Source organism: Scleropages formosus, chromosome 5 (genome assembly GCF_900964775.1).
Source record: "Scleropages formosus chromosome 5, fSclFor1.1, whole genome shotgun sequence".
Lineage (NCBI taxonomy): Eukaryota > Metazoa > Chordata > Actinopteri > Osteoglossiformes > Osteoglossidae > Scleropages > Scleropages formosus.
In genome coordinates this window covers 25,408,734-25,431,168 of record NC_041810.1, presented here as the reverse complement: position 1 = coordinate 25,431,168, position 22,435 = coordinate 25,408,734, and the positions used below count along the sequence as shown (strand labels likewise).

Below are 22,435 nucleotides of genomic sequence, written 5' to 3'. Positions count from 1 at the left end.
AGGCCAAGGTCTGGATCCTGCTCTTCTCAGGAAAAACTCATGTGTGTTTTTTTTCACTGACGGTAACTGATCTGTTTTTTCTTCCCACTTTGTGCTGTTTTGAAATGCGCGCTGATGTGTGACAATTACACGCCGGGACAAGTTCCAGTGCATCAAACACACTCTTTGAATTAAAGGAGAACCACGATGTTGAACACACCGCTGAGAGTCACACACATGTTTTATGACACATTACACGAGGGAAATGTCACGGACTCCTTGCGCTCAAGATCCTTCAATCTGTCTCCAGGATGCAATGCCTTATTTTTGGGGGAACAGGAACGTGTGTGTGTGCGTGTGTGTATATGCGTGTGGAAGGGGGCAAAACCGACTGTCTGTGTGTGGGGTTCCATGTAAAGTGGAAACACACGACTTGCACTCATTGAATGTAAAGGTTAATGACAAAACATCTGTGTGGATGTGTTTTCACTTCCTCCTAAGTTCCCACCCAAGCAGGCCTGTCGGGAGAGTGCCAGGCCGGTAAAGAGGCCGAGCTCGGCGCCCCCCAGCGATCCGAGTGAGTGAGCGAGCGATGGGAACGGGTTAAAGGGAGTCTGCTTCCTTCCCTCCAAGAGCCGTGACGTCGCTGTACAGAGCTACCCCAGTCCCTTTGGAAAGCCCATCCTGCGCGGATCCCCCTGTGAGGCTGGGCTGTAACTTGAGGCCAGGAAAGTGAGCGAGAGAGAGAGGGAGAGAGAGAGAGGCAGAGGAGAGAGAGTGATGTCAAACCAGCTGAGCTCAGAAAGTAAACAGAGCTCGAGAGCGAAGCATGCTTTCCGTGGGACACCAGCTGGTCATGCCCTCCCAGCCTCTCCTCTTCCTCCTCATCCTCCTCCTGCACTTCGGTGCCTGGGGCTCCGCCTGGCCACACGGTAAGAGCCCGATCCGCCACCTCTGCCTAGCGTTCCTCGCTCTCTCCACCCGCGCCGGTCCTTTGTTTGAAAAGGCAGCCTCAGCATTCCTCGGCTTTGCCCTTGGAGCCATGAAGCGCCCGAGTGGCGAGTAAAAGGCAATGAGAGCCCCGAGGGGTCATCCGTCATCCAGGAGGGCAAACCGGAGCGGAGAGTGTGTGGGACCTTCGCTGGGGTCCAAGCACCTTGTTGCACGCCGAGGCTCTTTGAGCTGTTCAATCTGCGCTTTTCTTTCTTGGTCCAAAGGTATGCTTCACTTTTCCATCACGTCTCCAACCGTCCGGTCCCGTTCACATCTCCCATTCATTCATCACTGCATGTCTGTTTCCTATGGGCCCCCCACATGGTGACTGACAGCGTAAGGGATGTGACTTCCTGACAGCTCTAGGCATCCGTTTCGAAATGCGAGATCAGCTGCACACCGACACCAACACTAACCGCTGACCACAGTCTGACCAGGTTGCGCTAGTCGGGACCATTGCAACTTTCTTTGACAAATCGTTGTGTTTATATGCGAAAGCAGCTCCACGTGCAATGGGCTCCAAAGGATGAGCTCGGGGGAAGCGGTCAGGTCCTGACCCCCTGCTGCGGAGCCAGAATCTTAGAAGTGCTGTGAGAAAGTAGGGAGGAAAGGAACGGTCCGAATCCCCCCAAGGGGACGCGATGCTTGCTGTGGGACAGAACCGCCGGCATCTCGTGACTAACATTTCCCTCTTTATTCCAAACATTACTTCCCTCCCCATCAGTTGACTATGAAGTCACTTGGGCAATGATACAGAGATTATGCAACACAGGTTACCAGTCTTTTGGTTTCCAAGAAAAGAGGTGTCAACAGCTCAGTGTATGTGCAGCGCAGCTCTCAACAAGTGCCAGCAGGGGGCGCCGGAAACAGCCGTGAGCATTTGCCCCGTTGCTCTTATTCGATCTGACATTCTGCACTTCTTCTGCAACTGTTCTACTGTACACTCCCTGTCCCCCCAACACGGCCCATTAGGCACAATTTCCTCTGGACTATTTATACGATTCATGCTCCTCCGAAAGCGGTGTTTCTCCGTTGCCCCATTCCAGCTACACCCCCGCCCTCACCCTGCGACTGCTTGTGGTAAATTGTGGTGAAAGCAGAGAAGCCGAGACCACATGAGGAGACAGAACAATTGCTCAGAGAATAACACTGCCAGCTAAACCGAGACAAAAAATGTGGCCACAATGCCATCCTGTTTGCACTCTAATTCTCCAGCTCACACTCAAACTTGCTTTGGGCTAAAATCCCAAAATGCATTGTGGGCTGTTGTTTCGGATATCTTTTTGACGGTTCGGACGCGGAAAGGAATTTGGAGTCGATGACAGAACAACACGGACTTTATTAATACCATTTGGTTTTGCTGACGCCCCGCTCCCCTTTTCTAAGAGCTGGGGGCTGTCCTGGGTTCGTTTGGGGCCAAGGGCCACATTCAGTGCTCTCTGCCCCACCGGATGGACGCGCACCAAGGGAGTGGCCGGAAGACAGCAGACAGCTGGAGGAGACCGCAATCTCAGAAAACCCGGCGGGTATGGCTGCTGCGAGCCGAGGAGACGGCCCCTGCGGGAGATGAGTGGTTGCTGTCAGCCATCCAACTGCGCAGGCAGCAAAGAACGTTGCGGTTAAAGGTCTGGATCCCGTCACCAGAACGTTCCCATGTCATGCCTTGCACTTGACTTCTGGTGGACCAGCTGCTGTAGCCCTGAAGAAAGTGAAAACATCCAAGTGTATCAATGGACACTGTGGAAGCATTGCAATCCACGTGCATCCCTGTCAAATGGAAGGAAGTGTTTGGTTTCTGTGCTGTGAAATTACAGAATATAATAAGGTAATATAATCACCTCCTCAAAGTGCCCGGTGCGGCGACAGGTCCCGTGTAGCGCAGAGGCGCCTCAGAGGCAGCCAGCTGCCCGAGCCGCTGTAACAGGAGTAATCCCTCGAAAGAGAGACAGATTCTCTTGCAGAGACCAGCTCCTTCTAGAAGTTCCAGAACACGCTCCAGGTCTGCAGTGCAGCCTTCGAGAGACGGGTTCGTGTCTTTGTCACAGAGATTCCTGCCGGAAACAGACCTGTGAACTTTCGCTGGAGGCCGAGCTGCAGCAGAATGATGGTTGAATGAAGGTGTTCTGGAACGGTGTTGATGAGGAGGTAGTTCGACGCGTCTCACGGATCTCGGCTCCCTGTCGTGCTACAGAGCCCATGTCGATCGTGAGCCGCTTGTGCGGTTTCTGCCCTCCGTTCTCCACCGGAAGTTTGTACAAATCGGATCTCGACACATAGCATCTGGGATGGAGAAAGCAGAGCCCAGTTGCAGAAGGTGGCCTGTAGGAGCACTGAGCTCTGCGTTAAGGCTCCAGACCTGTAGCCTGGAAAATAACTTGTTTTGCAAGCGCCTCTCGCAGCCACCTTGGGACAGAGGAGGTTTGGGCCAAGAATCTCCACGCACAGGTTTGCAGCCCTGCACCGAGCACACCGGGAACCCAAAGTGCCCCAACGTGGCTGTCTAAAAAACCTCCATTACCCAAAGGTGAGGTAAATGTGCATTCAGGTGGTGTAGATTCACAGTTCTGCGACGCCACACATGCCTGAGACTTTCAGAAGACCCCCGGGGAAACTGAAACGGGGCAATAAGAGCGATCCTGCCGCCGGCTCAAGGTAAAACACGGTGCTTAGCAGGGCCCCCACCCCTGGCAGAGCAAACAGGGTTGACAGCCTCAGTGATTTACTTTAACTGCCCGTGCAGCTTTCTTTCTGTCTGCAGAGAAAAAGTGAAAACACGTGTAAAGAAGGCGGAGGGGCAGCTCTCGCTCCCTGGGAGTCTCGAATAATAACGCGGCTTATTCTGACACCTCTTTGGCTGCCGAGCTCCTCGTTATCTTGTCAACTGGCGAAAATTGGAGAAGAAAAGGAGCTTGGTGGAGATTAGTCAGAGGAACGAAACCAGAAGAACGCCCAGCATCACGCATGCAGCTCCAGAAAAACACACCACCTCTCTTCTCCCGTTCACTCTGATGTTTTCTGCATTTCTTTTCCAGCCCAGTTATGAATCCATTGGACTCTTTTATCCAGAGCAACTTACACTGTTTACATTACTTTACCCATTCATGCAGCAGGGTCATTTTTACTGTTCAAGATAAGTACCTTGATCAAGGTGGGACTCATTTCGGCGCCCTTCAAATCCCGGTGCAGGAACCTTCCGGATTGTTCTTCCTTTTCATTGGCAGCAGCCAATCTGGATCCTCAGCCGGTTCTACTGAATGACAGGAGGTAAACAGTGTAAATGAGTGTAAATGAGAAGCACTGCCACAGACAGTGAGCACCCAGCACTCCAGGGGTCAAAGGTGAAAGGGTGCAGCTGCTCCACACGCTACACACATTTTATGATAAATATTACATTCGTGTTCCACACCAGATGCTTCCGTGAAAAGGTTTCTCACTGTCTCATTTCACCCATTTTCACGGTGGAGTGTTCCTGAGATGCGGGAAAGTGGTGTTATTAAAGAAAAGCCGCACCAAAGGCTTCGCCCTCCTCGAGGACAGACCTCACGGGGTCTGTAAAGCTTCCGTGTTTCATAGTGAAATCCTCACAACCGCAGTCACACGCAGCAGGGCTGACGACTCACCGGCTCCTTAGCAACAAGGTACAACAAGGTACAACAAATGGAGGGGCGGCGGCAGCGGCAGTGTGTGACTCAGGTACCGGTGGCGTGGCGGTGTCTCCAGGCTCTCGGCTGCGGCATTCGTGGCCTGTGTCATCGCCACGTCCTAAACTCAAGTGGGAGAACATTCTGGAAGGGAAGCAACCCGCACACCACTTGCTGGTCGTTGTGTTCCCTGCTGTGGAAAACAGAGACACACTTTTTGATACCAGTAGCCATTGTTTCCCCAACATCTTTGTCGAAAGCAGTTTACAGTGCTAGATATTCAAGTTTACACTGATTTACCCATTTACGCTGCTGTTTAATCTCTATCAGTTCAAGGTTCTTACAGTGGACTAGCACACGAGGTGGGATTCGAACTTGGGGTGCCGAAACTGCAAGGCGATGGCTCTAAACCCCATGTGACCCTCTGACCTACAGTAAACACACATAATTGATTCCAGGATTAATTTATTACACTGACTTTCTTAGAAGAGAAAATATTTAGTGTAATTTACCAGGGTAAGTCTACGAAACCCTTTGTGTCTGTGTCTGACTGCGAATCGCACAGGGGTGAAAGGGGCTCGACACAACGACATGGTGATGAAATGGGCACGTGGACATGTTTTCCTCGCGGCCCCCTGTGGGCACATCTCAGCGCAGTGAGCACAGTTTGGAATGTCTGGTGGGGACCCTCCGACATATTGCCAGAAAATTAACCCTGATGACACAGTAGGGTGTTGGTTCATAAATTCCACTTTTTTATGTATTTGTGTTTTAGTGTAGCAGCCAGAGGCGGGGGGAGAAATACACAAATACTAAATGGAATAGTTACAGACAGACAGCGCAGAAGGATGCTTCGAATTCTTGGGTGTTTGCACCACTCGGAACCCAAAGAGTGTAAACTGCAGCAGCAGAACTTCGTATTTGTGTGGCTGCGATGTTCTTGTATAACGAGAGTGACTCACCAAAATGAAATGTAAGCACACTTCGCGGTCATCTGACGCCTGTATCGAAAGTGACATGGTCCTTCAGTAAGTCACCTGATGAGGTGAGGGAGGAGTCGCCAGTTGGATGACCACGCTGCCGACACTTACGGTCCATCATTGAACTCGTTGCTCAGACTCAGTGTGTCCTCCAGCTGGGCTGCCGCACCACCGCTGGGCCACGTCGGGGCTGGGTTAGACTGTGACCGAACCGTGGAAGAAGGAGCATTTTTGGGATTCTGCGTTGCACCGGTTTGCCAGAACTGCGGAACCACGGTGACCTCGCGTGACCCCGCGCTCTGGGAAAGAGGAGTCTTCATCTCCCACAGTGTTTGCCTGGACGACGTGGCGTGGGTGCGGCGGGAGCGGCGTCTTAAGAGCTTTCTGCAGAGGCAGTAAGGACAGCGAGTCGGGTTCGAGGCTCTTTCGGTTGTTTCCACCTCTCCCTGTCTTGAGCCAAGGAGTTACATAATCGCCGGCGCTCCTCTGGCCCTCGTTTCCCTCCCCATCAGCTCACTGCGCTCATGTGGAATCGCCCCGCTGCGAGGCTGTCCGCGCTGTCTGCAGGATTCGAGAGGTTGGGTAGAGCAATAAGCGCCAGTCAGACAGACACAAACAGCACCCAGTGCACGACAGCAAAAGCAAAACACAACACACACACACACAGAGCAGAGAGAGAGAGAAAGAGAACAGTGCACATCTACAGAGCAATACAACACACACACACACACAATGGGTAAAACAGTATCCCCAGTTCACCTGAAACGCACTCCTGGACTGTGGAAGGAAACCAGAGCAGAGAGAGAACGTGCAGCAAACTCCACACAGATTAAACCAGATTGAAACCCACAGCCAAAGCTGCAACCCGGGGTTCGGGTTCGGGTTAAACACCGGGGTTCCCTGCTGCGCCACCGTGCAAAATGTAGGAAAATAAAAGGATCCACTGAGAGCACAAATGACGGAGAGCCACATGAGGTCATGCGATCCAATCAGAGCACTCGACGGCTGTGAAATGGAGAGAGACGCATCCAGACGCACGTGCCGAGGGGGCGTTGGCCGCACATCGCGGCGCTCACTTCTCTGCTCCGTCTCAGACTACAGACTGTGGTACGACCGCTGCCCTGGCGCCGAGTGGAACGTCATGTGCCGCGGTTGCTGCGAATACGACCTGATCCGCTGCAAGTGTCCGGCCTTGGGTACGACGGTGGGCTACGCCGTGCCCTGCTGCCGCAACGCGCTCAACGAGTGTGACCCCTGCATCATCCACCCAGGTGAGACACGGCTGCGTCCGCCAGGTGTCGTCCCTCCGACTACGGTCTCCATCTGTGTGCACCAAACACAAGATGATGTTTTGGACTGTTACATCACCTGCTGCCCTTTTGCACTTGTCTCTAACAAAGGTGTTGTTAAAACTTTAGTTTTCGTAACATTTTACTTTCCAAACACCCGCTGCAGCCCAATTCTTTGTCCTTTAGAGGCATGAATTGTCCTCATGTCCTCATGAGCCTTGCGCCATCGGCTCATGGACCCCTTTCCAGCCCCTCTGCCACCTGGGTTTGGTCTCAAAGCAGCAGATGGGCAACTTGTGGCCAGAATGTGCAACCAGGGTGTCCCCTGGGGAGACGCTGCTCCTTCCGAGTGATGTCCTTCCCAGCCACTTGGGCTCAGAGCTGCCTGGGGGAACCAGATGTTTGCAAACCCACACGGCTTCAAGCTTCGGAGGGGCTGTAGATGTAAATCTGGCCCTGAACTCGCTGTGATGTTTACAGCAATGTGGTGGGGGGGGGGGGTGTCTACGCTTTGACTACAGCCTCCCCACAGCCACCTAAGCTCCAGCTCTTGTGGCTGCCACATGTACGTGTATGTACACACGCGATGGAGGCCTTACCTCCTCCCTCAGAGGGGGCTTTGATGATTTTACCAGCACAGGGTGAGGGGGCTCCGGTCACACACAGACACACACAGACACAGGAGGATCAGTCCCCGGAGTGTGAAATATCCCTTATGGGTGACCTAATAAATCAAATCACACCATGTGTTGGAGCCTTTGTGAGGAATGCGGCCCTTCTGTCTGTTACCTGCCTCCCATTTCACTGTGCTCTCACTGTTTTTCTCTATACCCCCCCCACCCCCGCCACACACACACACACACACACACACACACACACACACACACAAAGCTCCTCTGTCTCTCCATACCTCCCTCCATCTGGTTATTCACCATCTTTGGTTGCCTTCTCCTCCCTGCCCCCCCCCATTCCTGTGTCTCAAACTTGTTCCCCCCCCCCCCCCACCCCGCAAACAGGCTGCAGCATCTTTGAGAACTGCAAGCGCTGCAACAATGGCACGTGGGCGGCCAAGGACGACTTCTTCGTCAGGGGGAAGTACTGCGCCGAGTGTCGCCCGGGATGGTCTGGCGGAGACTGCATGAGTAAGTCCTGTCTTGATCCCTGTGTCTGTGTGTGTGTGTGTGTGTGTGTGCGCGTCTGTTCCTTGGAAGCCCACACAGAACTCGTTCAGCTCCTATGGAAAGCCAAAAAGCCCGAGGGCCTGTTATCCCTGCTACTGATGTCCCAGGATTTGTCTGTAATTCCCTGTGTAATCCCCACCCCCTGCTACGCAACATATCTCACTGTATGCAAATAATAGTGTCCCGGGGGGGGTCGGGAATGGCGCCCGCTGGCTCGCCCATGAGCCCACGCTGCAGCCGTGCGCCGTGTTCAAGGCTCTATCTCCCGCCTCCTCTCGGCTCCAGGGTGCGGGGGGGTGATCCGCAAGGCCCAGGGCCACATCGTGCTGGAGAGCTACCCCACCAACGCCCGGTGCGAGTGGACCCTCCACGTGGACCCCGAATTCACCGTCGAGCTCAGGTGGCCCCTCGTGCCCCCGTACATTTACACTTATCAGGATAGGATGGGCTCATTATCGCTTTATTGATCCCTGCAAGGAAAGTGACACAGAGCACCTCTAAGCCCTAACCCAATACCTTAATGGTAAAGTGTGGTTACACCAACAAAAATAATAAATAACAAACAAAGAACGAGAACAAATGACAAAATAAACATTTATGAGTCAGTTATAGCAAAAGCAAAAAAGATTTAACTGACGGTTTGCTCAGAAGGGATTTATGACAAACCACTTTGTAGAGCAGGGTAATTTTTACTGTAGCAGTCCAGAGTAAATATCCTGATCAAGGGTTCTACAGCAAGGCATGGGATTTGAACCCAGGAAAGTCACAGATGAATCGTCAGCCAAAGGAGGGAAACGTAAATCATACACCACTATACCAGTAGGCGACTGTGGGCTGGGAGGGGCCCCCCGGGGGGTCCGATTGTTTGTTTGGTTCCACGTTAGAAAAGTGCCGAAAGGGTTCGAATCTGTGAAATAATCACACCTACGTTCCTGCTGCGCTTTATAGGTTGGCATATTTTTCAGTTATGAATTCTATATATATGAGAAGCAACTGGCATTACACCTTCAGCACTTTGTGTGTAGGGGCATCAGGATGAGGGTCTTATCTCCAAAGGGTTGTTGGATCAAGTTCCTTGGAAGCCCCTATATAGCTGTATATTAAAGCTTTGAGTCTCTGCCAGTTTTTCCTTTAATCTGTGCCTGAAAATTTAATAGGAAATGACAGCTCACCCATGTAAAAAACCAATTAACTCTGTTTTCCTCCCGTTTAACCCTCAACAAAACACATCTGGCAAGCTGGGATGAACGAGCTTTTGCTGTGATTCCTTCCCTAATAAAAGTGTCAGTTTTAGGAGACTTGCTGCACGTCGGTCCGACACGCTCGGGCACCCGGTGACTGTGCCATAACTGTGCTTTGCGTGTTCCACTGCGTTCAAACACGGTCACGTTGGCTGGTTGAAGCAAGTCCCGGCACGGTGCCGTCGGCTCGGAGGAGGAGCGGCTCCGGGGGGCGGAAAGCGCGCAGCGCATTCGTCCTGCCAGCCGGCCCTCCTGGTGGGAAGAGGTGGGTTGGTGGGGTTAAATCCCTGAGCACAGATCATAACTGCTGGTGTAGCTGGTATAGCTGGTGTCACATACTGAGCGTTAAAGCAGAGTGGAAAAGCACAGTAATGCACACAGTGATGTTGTGCTGCTGAAACCTGGCAGAACCTCGGCTGTTTTCGCCTTTAATCACACAGAGGCATGTTTTCCTTCTTACCACACTCACAAAGGTAAACGCCTCCAAGACCAACATCTCATCTCAGAGTAAACAATATGTGAAGCCCCTCAATCACCACCAGATCTCTTTTCTAACTTGGGTAGCTGACTAATACGTGACGCTGTTGCTCCTACCCAGAACAACTTATACTGACTCACCTGTTCTTACTGGGGGAATTCAGGATGAACACCTTGAGCAATGAAATGGGATTTAAACCTGCCTCAAGTGTGTGGCAGCAGCACTAACCACTGTGCCACCTGCTGCCCCAGGCTTTCACATTCATCTGCTGTCCCATTACTGAAACGCGGTATGAGTGGGTAATAGCGGGGTGTGGTCCCTGTTGACCTGACCTCAGCAGACCCACAGGCACATCTGGACGGGAGACCCTTCTCTCCTTACGACTTTACTTATAGTACTTTACTGCGTTTCCAAGTGATTCATCTCAACATTTCCCCAGCTAGTTATAGCTACCCTGCAGCCCGCGGATCATCGATTAAATCAAATGACACTTTGACCTGTGACCAGTACAACACGTGAACACACGGGGACGTTGCTCCCTGCTCCGCAATCTGTAATGAAAACAGTGCTTTACTGTGCGATGACGAGTAACCTGTAGGGTGTTGGTTCAAACCCCTTTTCCTGCTGCTCCTGTAGTCACTTCCTCTGTGTTTTCCCAATAAAAATGCACCGCTATGTAATCACCTAATGACAATTATTAGTAACGAATAACAATTACTGTTAAATGAAACAAGCTGGCTTTAAAAGTGTTATGTAAATGAAAGGGCACTTGGTGAGCGCAGCCATGTGTGTTTAAATTGAGGAGGAGAGGGTCCTCTTACGGCTTGTGCTTTGTGTGTTTCCTTCTTTAAATTAATACCCAGCATCTGTTTAATATTTCCACTAATGATGGTGAAAAGAATTATTTCATCCGGTCTCAAACGCTGCCGAGTACAGTACGGGTCCGAGCCGCCGAAGCAGGAATGATCTCAGCAGAAAACTTTGCTGCTGCCTTCAGCAGTTCAACAGCTCTCTTTTTACACTGATGTCTTTACCAGGCCAGGAAAAGCGCGAAGGCGGGAAAAGGGCACCGGGGGGGCAGCTGCTTTGCCCTTCAAATCACAGTTGTATCAATTTAAACCACAATTTTCGCCAGTGCGCAATAGCGGGGGAATTAAATGCCCCATTCGCACCCCCATTAAACAAAGTGACTCATGCAGATGGGGGGGGGAGGGCAGTCCGGGATGGGATGTGTTCTGCACCGTCGGCAGCTCCGCTCGCATGCCCTTATTAGCCACCTTGGTGCGTTTAAAGATTGGAACTGAGCTCGTGGGGGTCACTCAGGTGCCTTATCCGGGGGGCGAACGCACGGTCCCTCCTCGAACCTGAGTGGAAAGAAGTCTTTCCAGCGTGCTGCTCAGCAGGAGTCTCCATAATAGGGAACATTAACATGTATTTCTTTCTGTCATTTTGGAGGTTTCTTTCCTTAATACGACAATTGCAAAGTATTTCAGCAAGTTTTGTTGTGCCGAATCACAAAACCCACAAGCCAAAGGGACGTCTGTTCACGGTTTGCATGGAAAAGCTCCTCTCGGGCTGCATGGAAATGAAGTCTCCGCTCTCCTCCCCTTCAGGTTCAGGATGCTCAGCCTGGAGTTTGACCACAGCTGCCGGTACGACTACGTCGAGGTGCGGGACGGCGACGACCTGAGCTCCCGCCTCATCGGCCGTTTCTGCGGCAACGAGAGGCCGCCGCCCATCCACAGCTCCGGCAGCTCCCTGCACATCCTCTTTGTCTCCGACGGCTACAAGAACTTCGACGGCTTCTTCGCCACATTCCAGGAGAGCTCAGGTATCCGGGAGGCCGGCCGGCACCAGGCCAGTGCGTCGGAACTAAGCGGTGCTCCCGGGGAAACGTTCGCATCCCTCACTACCCAGGAAACCCGGCAGACATCTGCTAGGGGCCTCAAGAGCAAAGCACTTAAACAGTTCCTTCAAGCTGTCAGAGTGCGAGACAGAGACCCCGGATCGAAAGCAGCGGCGCGAGCTGCGCGGTGCAATTAGCCGGTGCCCGGTGCGGCGTGGTGCCAACTCTTCACGGTCCAGGGTCGGGGCTGCAGCACGGAGTCCTCTCCATTCTTTAACGTTTGCCCTCTTCTTCCTGTTCACGGTGCTGGCAGCCTGCAGTTCCTCCCCTTGCCTGCATGACGGCACCTGCATCCTGGACTCGGTCGGCTCGTTTCGCTGCGCGTGCCTGGCTGGATACACTGGTCCCAGGTGCGAGAACGGTAAGCTGCCCTGCCTCGCCCTTTCCCCTCCTCCCATAGTTTTTCCAGCCGTGTGCCTGAGTTTATGGAGCAGGTGGAATGGGAACACTCGTCCTGCTTTGCCCCGCATCCATGATGACTGTTTGCTGTTTTGCGCGGGATGCGGCGCCTGCGTGCTTTGGACCACGGGAGCTCTGGACACGCCGGACTCGCTGCTGTCTACCCCCGGCCCGGCCCGGCCCAGCACCAAGCCACATTCGACAGATGAGTGCCAGATGCCTTATGCAGCATCTGCATGGGTCACTGCTCTTGGGACAAGCCGAGACTCATCTGCTGTCTGAACCAACTCCATTCAGAGTCCCCGATTACAGCTCACAGATACAGACGAGAGCAACAGACCACCATTTTGGCAACTGACACTGAGTTTTCATGAGGTACAGGAGATTGCATGTCTCACAGCAGCACCACGTCCAACGAGATTCCGTCAGCAAATACGTCACACTTTCCGTTCTGAGGGATCAGACTCTGAATCCTGGTGGTACAGCTATCATGTGACATCCACTTGTTCGCTAACCTCTGCATTTTCGGGTCGAAGGACTCATTGGGGTGTCGATTTGTAATGAGTCAAACGAAATAGAAAGCCCAAAGTAGGCTATCAAGTGAACCTCAGACTCGACCACTGGAGATACCGGCCTTTTCTTCCATCTCCAATAGATTTGTAAGTTTGAGATGTATCTGTTCGTACCTCAGGATCTGTACATCTCAAAATGCCCCTAACCGGGTTATTTTGGTGCATAATCTGGAAAACATGTGTAAAGCTAGTCTTAAATTTATGAGTGGAAAACATTCTCAGCCGTAGTCTGACGAGTACGAGTCTGGAAAAGACCCCCCAGTGTACATATGGAAAATCATGCTTAATACCGTTTGGTGCATTTATGGGTATGAAAAGACCACTGAGGATGCAACTCCTCTGGGACATTTGTTTGGGCTCAAGTGTGAAGCCAATGAAAAGCTCACCATTGGTGGAACCAGCAATACTGAGGTCTCAGGTCGGCCCAGCAGCTTGGTGCTCTCGGTCTTTGGTTGACCACATTAACTTGCACTCCCAGTCTTGGGTCAGTCTGGTTCTCTCAGTGTTGGGTGGCATGGTGGCACAGCGAGTAGTGCTGCTGTCTTACAGTGCCTGGGTGGTGCGAGAGGATATTGGTTTGATCTTTGCTCAGTCTGTGTGGCGTTTGCATGTTCTCCCCATGTCTCTGTGAGTTTGCTCTGGTTTCCTCCCATGGGCCAAAGACATACTGTTCAGGTTCATCCATAGTGTGTGAGTGACAGGGAGAGTGTGTTCCACCAGTGGATGGATGAGTGACCCATTGTAAGTAGTGTATCTAGCAGTGTAAGTGACCTTGGTGAATAAGGTGTGTGGGCTGAGAGTAACACTACATAGAGTTCATTGGAAGTCACTTTGGAGAAAAGTGTCTGCTAAATAAATAAATGTAAATGTTGGGTTGGTCCAGTTCTCTTGGTCTTGGGTTGACTGCTGGAGCTCAACATGCTCTATTTCTTGGGTCGGTCCAATGGTCTGGTTCTCTCAATTTTGGGTTGACTCCATGAACTTGTACTCTAGCACTTGGGTTGGTCCAACAGCCTGATGCTCTTGCTCTTGAGCTGGCCCCATGAAATTGCCCTCTGGATCTGTGGTCAGGAAATTGGACTTGTGCTGTCAATCTTGGGTTGGTCCAATCACCCCACAGTCCTGGACTCAGATGCCTTCAGTGGCCTCTGTTGCTAACAGTTAGCATTAGCAGTTGAGGATCCTGAATGACCCTCCAAGCCTGTTTCTGTTGTACCTTTAGGTAAAGAACCTACTTCAACTGGTCTAGCGCAAACGCAGTCCAGCTCTGCAGAGCTATGCATAATGCAATGCTTTGGACAAAAAAACATCTGCGAAGTACCTGAACAAAGTGATCTTTATGTAGCCCAGCACCTGTAATTACTTACGCTTATGTGCTACACGCCTCAGCTTCCAAGTCCAACTTTCATAGATCTCATGAAGGTTCTCTTTTGTGGTGGTCTTTTTTTGGGGGGCTCAGTTTCTCTCTATAAAAACTTTGAAAAAAAAATATCTTGGTCAACAGGACCACGCTTTCCCGGAAGCCCATAAAGTTGTAGTAAGTATGGAGAGTTGTCTGCAGAGTACATTTATCATATATAAAACTCAATGTGTGTGTGTGTTTCTGGATCTACTGAAAACGGGCAATTTGAAAGGTTTCATTTCAGACCAAGGCCTGCTTTGGCTTCGCCACCGAGTCTCGTCTCAGTCCTTAGTAATGCACCTATTTCCTTGACGTTGTTTGCCACCAGCTCGTGAACGATGATTTATGAACGATTCGGTGACACCAAAATGGTTGTTTTATGCAGTGTTTCCAGAGCGCTGTTAAAGGCTAATGAGGGCTTTTTGAAGCGCTGTGTGTCTGCGCACGACGATCGCTTTTCCTTACCAGGTTTCACTGGGCTGCCAGCGACAACACCAAGCGGGACTGGAGACATGAGCACGTGGCTCTTGGGGGTGGGTGTCCTCTCTATATGGCCGAACCCGCTGTCCCTGTGATGATGGAGGGGATTAGAGAGCTCAGGAGGACAGGGGGCAGATTTGTCTGGCAGTTAAGGTGCAAATGTTTTACCCAATTTTACCGTGTTACCCGTCAGGACGATGGGGGGAGAGTATCGGAGGATGTTTATAAGGACTATCAGGTGCCCCCGATCAGTTCTCAGCTGTGATTGGTTGGTTGGTTCTTAATGGACCTTGTCCCTTGACTGCTGACCTGATTGGGGTTCTGGTTCGGTTACAAAGTGACTGACTGGGTGCTAGAAAAGTTTGTCAAAACAATTTTCAAATGAGTGACTGCGCGTGGCAACCATTTACTGATTAAAAATGGAATCTATTTTTTTCTTAAAATGCCGTATTAAAACAAATAACGGTGAGGACGCGGCAAAACGGGAAACACTTGACTCCTCGATAAAACTTAAATGTTACTGAGACGTTGTGATTTTCTTCCTATAAAGAGTACATTTGTGATTCCACGGGCGTGTCATTAAAGCATCCGGAACCCATAAACTGATGTGAAAGAATTTATCTGTGTGTGTCGGCACAAGGGTGAGCGCTGCTGCTGCTGCAGGAGCTTCAGTTTTCTCTCTGTTCTGCACTCCTGCAGCCCTGGGACTGTGAGAAAATGGAATTAGAACGGTGTTTAAGAGCCCGATCGACCAAATCCAGATCGCCGCGGTTCATGGCACCATGAGCCGTTTGTCACAGTTTGTAGATTTTGCTGAGACGTGCGGGCACACACACACACACACACACACACACACACACACGCACAGAGCCATCCATTCACAAGTTTACAGAGCTCACATTGTTGCCAAGGACGTCATAAAAGCCGTTTTACTGCTGTGGAAAATGGAATCGTTTTACCAAAAAGCTTTTTATAACGCGAGCTATTTATTTCTCTGTCACCCGACGTGTTGGCGCGGCGCTGTGGGGGTCGGAATTGCTCGCTGATGCAGGTAGAGAAGGTCAGTGATGTCACTCCATTGTCCTCTTTCACACATGGACCTAAAGAGCTGGTGAGGGTGTTTGTGGGCTACGATCCAGTTGCATTATGGTTGCTGTAGCAGGCATGCTGGGTAACGACCGGGTCTCAGGGGTGTTTGGGCGCTGCAGTGCCATAACCTTGTTCCATACTGGACTCGCCTGCGGTGTGAAGGTTAAAGAGTTGTGGGTCACTTGAGGATGAGCGACACCAGATGTAGACAGAGAAGGGACACTTTCACTAGACGGGACCACAGTAAGTCCCTTAACAGCACGCTGAACCTGTACCGTGTTACTGTACACTGGTTTCCCGCCATACGGAGTACTGACCCTGTCTGGGTTTCTCTGACTGTCCAGTGGTGCTGTGTAGCAGGCCTCCTGTACCGGCCCACGGAGCCACGGAGGGCCTCCACCTTCACTTCGGGGCCCGAGTCACCTTTCGCTGTGACCCCGGGTTCACGCTGCAGGGCGTCCACTCCGCCACCTGCCGGCTGGACGGCACCTGGAGTGCCGCTGCCCCCTCCTGCGGTAAGAGGCCGGAGCGGCGCGACGGCCAGAAGGCCACCTGCTACGGAAGCCGGAGCGAACAAAGCAGAGGCGCGAGGGAACCCGACTCAAACCCTGAACCCCTCGACCTCGCAAACGTGTCAAATAATCAGGCACGGCCCACCGGCTCTAAAGAGCAGCGTGGGCTCCGTGATTGAACGAGTGCGCTGTCAGTCCCACCGAGCATCCAACAGGAACTCAGGAAAGGGACGATCGACTCGGGGTTAAAGTGAGCGTGACGGTATTACCCTTTCGCTGACCTTTGACCCCTGCCTTGCGCTCATCAGTGCCCAGGGAGAAGGAGAAGAGCTGCCCTTCGCCTGAGCACCTCGCCAACGGAGACTACTTCCTGGTGTACGGAGGGAACGTCCTCATCGCCGTGCAGTACATGTGTCGCCCGCCGTTCGTGCTCAAGGGACAGTCGCAGAGGACCTGCCTGCCCAACAACACGTGGAGCGGCACGGCGCCGGCGTGCGTCAGAGGTCAGCAGGGGGAGCGGTGGAGCGGGGGAACCAAGGCAGCAGGAAGAGCGCAGAATTCAGGGGAAACCATAGTAAAGTGATTCATGTGCGCAGATACTACGTTTTACTGTAGACATCAGTGAAAGAACCAGGTACTCACTGTTTGTACTTGCACACACACACACACACACACACACACACACACACACACACACACACGCACGCACGGCCATCTATACAGCCTACCATCCGACCAGAATATACAGAGACGGACAGCGCAGATGTAAAACACAGTATCTATGCGCCGCAGGCCGAGACCGGTGCGGCCGAAGCGTCGTGGTGCTCGGTGTCCAGTAGGAGGCATGCAAACGTTATGAAAGCACCTGTTCGGGAAACGTACAAGAGCGTAAACGTGGCTTTACGGTACAATAGAAAGAAACTGCCCCTGTTTTGCTCCAGTGAAAGATGTGGACGTGGAGCAGGACAGTAAGGGAAGCGGCTCCAAAAAGGGCACAAGTCCAGCGGGCGGTAAAGACGCCGACGGGACCATGACCTTCGTGGGCAGTAAGAACGCGACCGTGGGTTTGGACAAATCCGGCAGCCCCGACCCAGGAAAGGAGAAGGAGAAAGACAGTCAGACCACGAACGGTATTTCTGAAGCTCTGCAACATAGCAAATATTGAAATTAATTGATAACTATTAATGACTTTAGGATTTGTAGCAGATGTCATGTGACCCTCCCCCACTATAGAGACAGAGAGGCGCCGCTGCCCCCCTCCGCCGAGGCTGCATAACGGGTACCACCAGCTGGTTCTGGGCCTGGATGGAGCTGCTGACATGGTCGAGTTCTTCTGCAACAACTCGTATGCCCTCAGCGGCACCCCCCGCATGACGTGCCTGCTGGACGGGACCTGGAGCGGCAAGCAGCCCCTGTGCGTTCGAGGTATGCTCCCCCCCGACCCGTTCCATAGTCTGTTCCCTCAGCGCTCCAGAAACGTGGTCGCTGCACACAAACACCACGCTGCTCGAGAGCGCCCCCCGTTGCGATAATGTGTAATGACCAGAGCCCTCCTGCCTCCCCCTTATGTCCACAGCCTGTCGGGAGCCCAAGGTGTCAGAGCTCGTGAGACAGAGGGTGTTGCCTCCTCAGGCCCCATTCAGGTCAGTCCACCACTGTCTTTTTTATTATTATTCTTATTTATTCATGTCTGACACTTTCTCCAAGGATACTGACAGTGCACCTTTTGTACCCTGAGCTACTTACAGTGATTTACCTACTTTTACAGCAGGTTTTTTACTGTGTCAGTTCAGGGTTAGTGCCTTGCTCAACAGCAGCGATATTTGAACCGGGTCCTTAGATTGCAAGGTGATACCTCTAACTGCTGCACCACCTACTGTCCCTCGGTGGCCTCTTCTGGTTTCTGCCCATGGTGTCTCAGTGTGAACCTGCGGTTCTCAGTGTCCCACCATGAGCTCTCTGTACCCTCCCCCCTCCCCCACCATGGCAGGAAGACCCCCGTCCACAAGTTCTACTCGTCCGCCAATGTGGGGAAGTCGTTTGACCCGTTCATTCCGACAAAGGGCCCCCCCGTGCTGCCCGATCTGCCCCAGGGCTTCCACCACCTGTACACACAAATCGAGTACGAGTGTGTGTCGCCCTTCTACCAGCACTCGGGCAGCTCGCGCCGCACCTGCCTCAAGACGGGCAAGTGGAGTGGGCGCCATGTCTCCTGCTCTCCAGGTGAGGGCGCCACAGGGGTTTCTTAGTTACCCCTTATTTGCTCCTGGCAAGTCCACTGTAGCATCATCATCATTATCATGATCATCATCAGTCGGGGAGCCGTGTACACTGTTTTCCTGCATCCACTATGGAATAACAGAGACCACATGTAAAAATTAAACAGTTCTTTTAAAGTATCTTATCAAAATTAAAAACTAAAACTTGTTCTCACCTGGGCAGGGGGTGCGGTGGTGCAGTGGGTTGGACCACAGTCCTGCTCTCCGGTGGGTCTGGGGTTCGAATCCCGCTTGGGGTGCCTTGTGGCGGACTGGCGTCCCGTCCTGGGTGTGTCCCCTCCCCCTCCGGCCTTACGCCCTGTGTTGCCGGGTAGGCTCCGGTTCCCCGTGACCCCGTAAGGGACAAGCGGTTCTGAAAATGTGTGTGTGTGTGTGTGTGTGTTGTTCTCACCTGTATTCCGAGTATGGACTTTCAAAGGAAAATTAGACGTGGAGGTGAGGATGTTTTCTAGCTACAGGCCCGCTGTTGTTACTGTAAACACACAGTATTCAGAAACACTTGGATGGGATAAAAATGTTATTACTATTAATTTTGCGAAGGAGTGAAACTTTTATGTGTTGCGCTTCTTCCTGTAATATTGGGCATCGTCTAGGGTGGATTTGGGGCAAACTGGAATTTTCCCCCATAAAAATACTGTCATTACTGCATTATCTGGTTCTTTGGCATTTGCTCGGATTTCAGGAACAAATTATAAGTGATTAACAGGAGAGAGGTTTCATTCAGTGGCCCTCCTCACTGTCAGTGTTTAGTAAAACCTCTGTTCCCATTCTGCTCCCACCCGGGTCTCAATCTGCTCCCTAACCCTTCCAGTCTGCGGGAAACTTGCTGCCTTCAACGCCCGCAAACCGGCTGAGGTGCGCTGGCCCTGGCACGCTGCCATCTATCGCCGCTCCGCTGCCGCCACCAAGATGCTCAACAAGGATATCCAGGCAGCTGGACTGGGAAAGGGGTCAGAGGACGAGGCGGCGGCCATGGGGAAAGAGCCGGAAGTGGAGGACGCCCACTGGCAGCTGGTGTGCAGCGGTGCTCTGGTGAACCAACGCAGTGTGGTGGTGGCGGCGCACTGTGTGACGGAGCTGGGCAAGGCGCAGCCTCTGAGTGCTGCCAATGTCAAGGTGGTGGTGGGAAAACACTACCGCAGCGACCTCAGGGAGCCCAGGAGCCTGCAGCACCTCCGGGTGAGATGGCACTGGGGTGGGCGGGGCCTCATCTGGGAGTGGTTTAAACTGGTAGGGGTGTGGGCTTGCAGAGAATCAGGGTGGGAGGCTGAGAGGGGCCTGACATTCACAGAGTGGGGGGCCTAGACTGGATGGGGTGTGTGATGGGCGTGGCAAAAACTGGGTGGGGCTTGTGGTGGGCATGGCACAGAACAGGTGGGACTTGTGGTGGGCGTAGCACGGACTGAGTGGTGCTTGCTGCCAGAGGGAGGCTGCATGCATTTCTGATGTTGCACAGATGACCGCCGAACCGGTGCTTGACAGAGTTGCTAAGCAACCCCTCTGAGCATTTTGGAAACGGCACAGCCCTTCTGACAGCACCGCGGTACATTTGTGTCCTCTTGGCAGGTGTCCACCATCCTGGTCCACCCCAACTTTGACCCCCTGGTGCTGGACTCAGACTTGGCTGTCCTGAAGCTGCTGGACAAGGCGCGAGTGGGTGAGCGGGTTCTGCCCGTGTGCCTCCCAGAAGCGCAAATAGGCCAGGTAGCCCCCCAGCATGCCTTCGTTCTGGGCTGGTCCATACTGCCGGCAGAAGGGGGTGCCGGCGCAACCAACGAGACGGTGCGGGCCGGCCTGGTGGAGCTGGCTGACGTGGTGAGCTGCGAGCGGCAGTTTGCGCGGCACGGTGTCTCCGTCGGCGTCACGGACAACATGCTGTGCGGCCGGCAGCACCCGCGCGCCCTCTCCGACATCTGCCCCGCCGACACGGGGGGCATCGTAGTCATGCCCACACCCTCCTACTCACCGCAGGACCCTGAGTGGCAGCACGAGGCCAAGCATGTGTGGAGCCTGCTGGGACTCGTGAGTTTCGGGTACGAGCAGCACAGCTGCAGCCCGGACCTCTACACGGTCTACACTCGGGTGTCCAGCTTCCAAGACTGGATTCAGAAGAACATGAAGTAGGTTCTCCTGCTGGACGCCGAGCCCCTCGTTCGTCCTCCTGTAATGGCCGGGGGTTCGGTCAACGCTCCATTAACACTGGACCCCACATCCTGCACGCACCAGGCGCCCGAGGGACGGATGTCCTCCTCGTCAGGCGCCGAAGACTTGACGGAGCGGAGAGGCAGATCTCTCGAATCCGCTGGAAACCGTTTGTTTTGCTGTATAATCCGCTGTGTACATATACTGGGATGTATTATTCAGAAATATCTAAAATGACAAAAGGGCTGTACATATTGTATAAAATGACATGATTAACTCTATCTGGTTGTGTTATTAAAAAAAAAAAACTGTGCGGGGAGCTGTCATCATTCGAATCCATCCAGTTCAGCTTTTCAAGGGATATAAACGGCCCCTGGGCAATGGCAAAACCAGCGAATATTGTTCTCTGAGCTCCAAATGAAGGAGGAATTTTCTCAGTGTGGAAATATGTCCCAGATATGCCTTCAATAAGCCTGTTCTCTTGAGTTTAAATGAGAAGCTCATGTTCAACCTGCAAAGAGCTGCAAGGCGCATAGGCGCCACTAGATGGAAGCATGAAAACAGCAGCGGTCGACACGCAAAGCGAAGGGAAGGAAGAAGTGGTGGAACAAAGGAGATGCGTCTTCAGTCCTTCTCCACATGTTCCAAGGATTTATTCTCGTTTCACTTAGGCTTTTAGTTAGGGTGCTTCTGCTTCATTTGGAATCGACAGCATTTGGCCGCCCCATGACAGTAACAGCATCTGCAAAGAGTGGAAAATGTTTGCTTTTGGCTGCTTTTTGTTCTTATGCCAGTGGACATTGGACATCATACTCATATATATGTATGTCCAGTGTCAGAACAGATTTAGAGGACAAACAGCATCTGGGTCATGTTTTGACCCTTAAATTCCCATTTGAGAGACAGCACGATATGTGTGTGAGATACTGCAGACCATTCACACAGACAGTGTCCACAGCCACTTGTCCCGAGTGGGGTCACGGTGAACCAGAGCCTGACCCAGCAGCTCAAGGCAGGGGGCTGGGGGGGGGGCAAACCCCAGACGGGACATCAGTCCGCCACAGGGCACCCCAAGCAGGACTCCAGCCCCAGACCCACCACACAGCAGGCCTTGGCCAAACCCGTTGCGCCACTGATTCCCCCCCCCGCCTCCCCAGGGACAACTGAAAGCAGAAAAGTCCAGCTAGTTTGGAGAGTCCACTCGGTCAGTTGATTGTATGAGTGAAACAGAAACCGAGTGTCTGGAGCGATGTTGAAGGAAGACAAGTGAAAGGTGGGACAAGGGAATGTGCTCTCACCTCGGGGGTCCATCTCACCTGTGTATGATGCTACTGCAGGGGACATGCTGTCTGTGTGCGTGTGCTTGCGTGTGTGTGTGTGCCGTGTCCTCCTGTGACTCTGCTGCTCAAACATTCATGGACGTCACGTTTTCGATCTGTGGTCAAAGAGCACCGACAGCAGGATAGTGGCAGGCGCTTATCTTAACTCTGATTGGCCCGATGACAGCCAATCACAAGTGTGTGCAGATTTTGGAAAGAGGACAACAGTCAGGTGGGTTGTGTCCAGGGAGAGGAAGATGCTCATCCCGACGTCCAGCTGACCATTAGGATATGTCAGTCAGAATCCCTGTGAGGGTCTCTTTGTTGTAACCGGCCCTAAGGTCACAGTAAAGACAGCATCGATGAGTGCGGGCCACGGTGCATCCTGGGTAATCATGGTAGAAGGCACAAAGTGGAGAGCACAGCATGTACTCATGTTGGACCCACAACTTTTTACACTTACACGTCACCTCGGAGGTGTTTACTGTTACCCTCCATCGCTCATCATATCAGTCACTACTGAATCCCTCCCCCCAGCCACATTGTTCACTGA

General features: G+C 52.6%; 1 protein-coding gene and 1 long non-coding RNA gene across 3 annotated transcripts; one reads left to right on the top strand and one right to left on the bottom strand.

Annotated features, from left to right (window-relative positions):
* Positions 1-762: 762 nt before the first annotated feature.
* pamr1b (peptidase domain containing associated with muscle regeneration 1b) lies at positions 763-20,815 on the top strand. 2 transcript variants are annotated; one of them, XM_018765267.2, is made up of 14 exons: positions 763-911; positions 6,688-6,864; positions 7,899-8,024; positions 8,349-8,463; positions 11,396-11,613; positions 11,942-12,049; positions 15,975-16,145; positions 16,451-16,645; positions 17,084-17,272; positions 17,376-17,567; positions 17,719-17,785; positions 18,133-18,365; positions 19,233-19,600; positions 19,988-20,815. In XM_018765267.2, exons 1-14 carry the CDS (start codon positions 809-811, stop codon positions 20,543-20,545), a joined length of 2,820 nt encoding a protein of 939 aa, XP_018620783.2. In that variant the 5' UTR covers positions 763-808; the 3' UTR covers positions 20,546-20,815. The 2 variants fall into 2 exon arrangements, with proteins under 2 accessions (XP_018620783.2, XP_018620784.2); XM_018765268.2 differs by lacking the exon at positions 15,975-16,145.
* LOC108942134 (uncharacterized) lies at positions 3,064-4,457 on the bottom strand. The gene is made up of 3 exons (XR_001966688.1): positions 4,407-4,457; positions 4,111-4,222; positions 3,064-3,252 (listed from the first exon to the last, which is right to left on the bottom strand). It is a non-coding gene; the product is annotated as an uncharacterized LOC108942134 (long non-coding RNA).
* Positions 20,816-22,435: the final 1,620 nt, after the last annotated feature.

Excerpts from the sequence above, each read along its gene's own strand:
- pamr1b (XM_018765267.2), top strand. The coding sequence starts at position 809 with ATGCTTTCCGTGGGACACCAGCTGGTCATGCCCTCCCAGCCTCTCCTC. Across the intron at positions 8,464-11,395 it reads GAATTCACCGTCGAGCTCAG|GTTCAGGATGCTCAGCCTGG; the intron begins GTGGCCCCTCGT and ends CCTCCCCTTCAG. Across the intron at positions 17,273-17,375 it reads AGACAGTCAGACCACGAACG|AGACAGAGAGGCGCCGCTGC; the intron begins GTATTTCTGAAG and ends CCCCCACTATAG.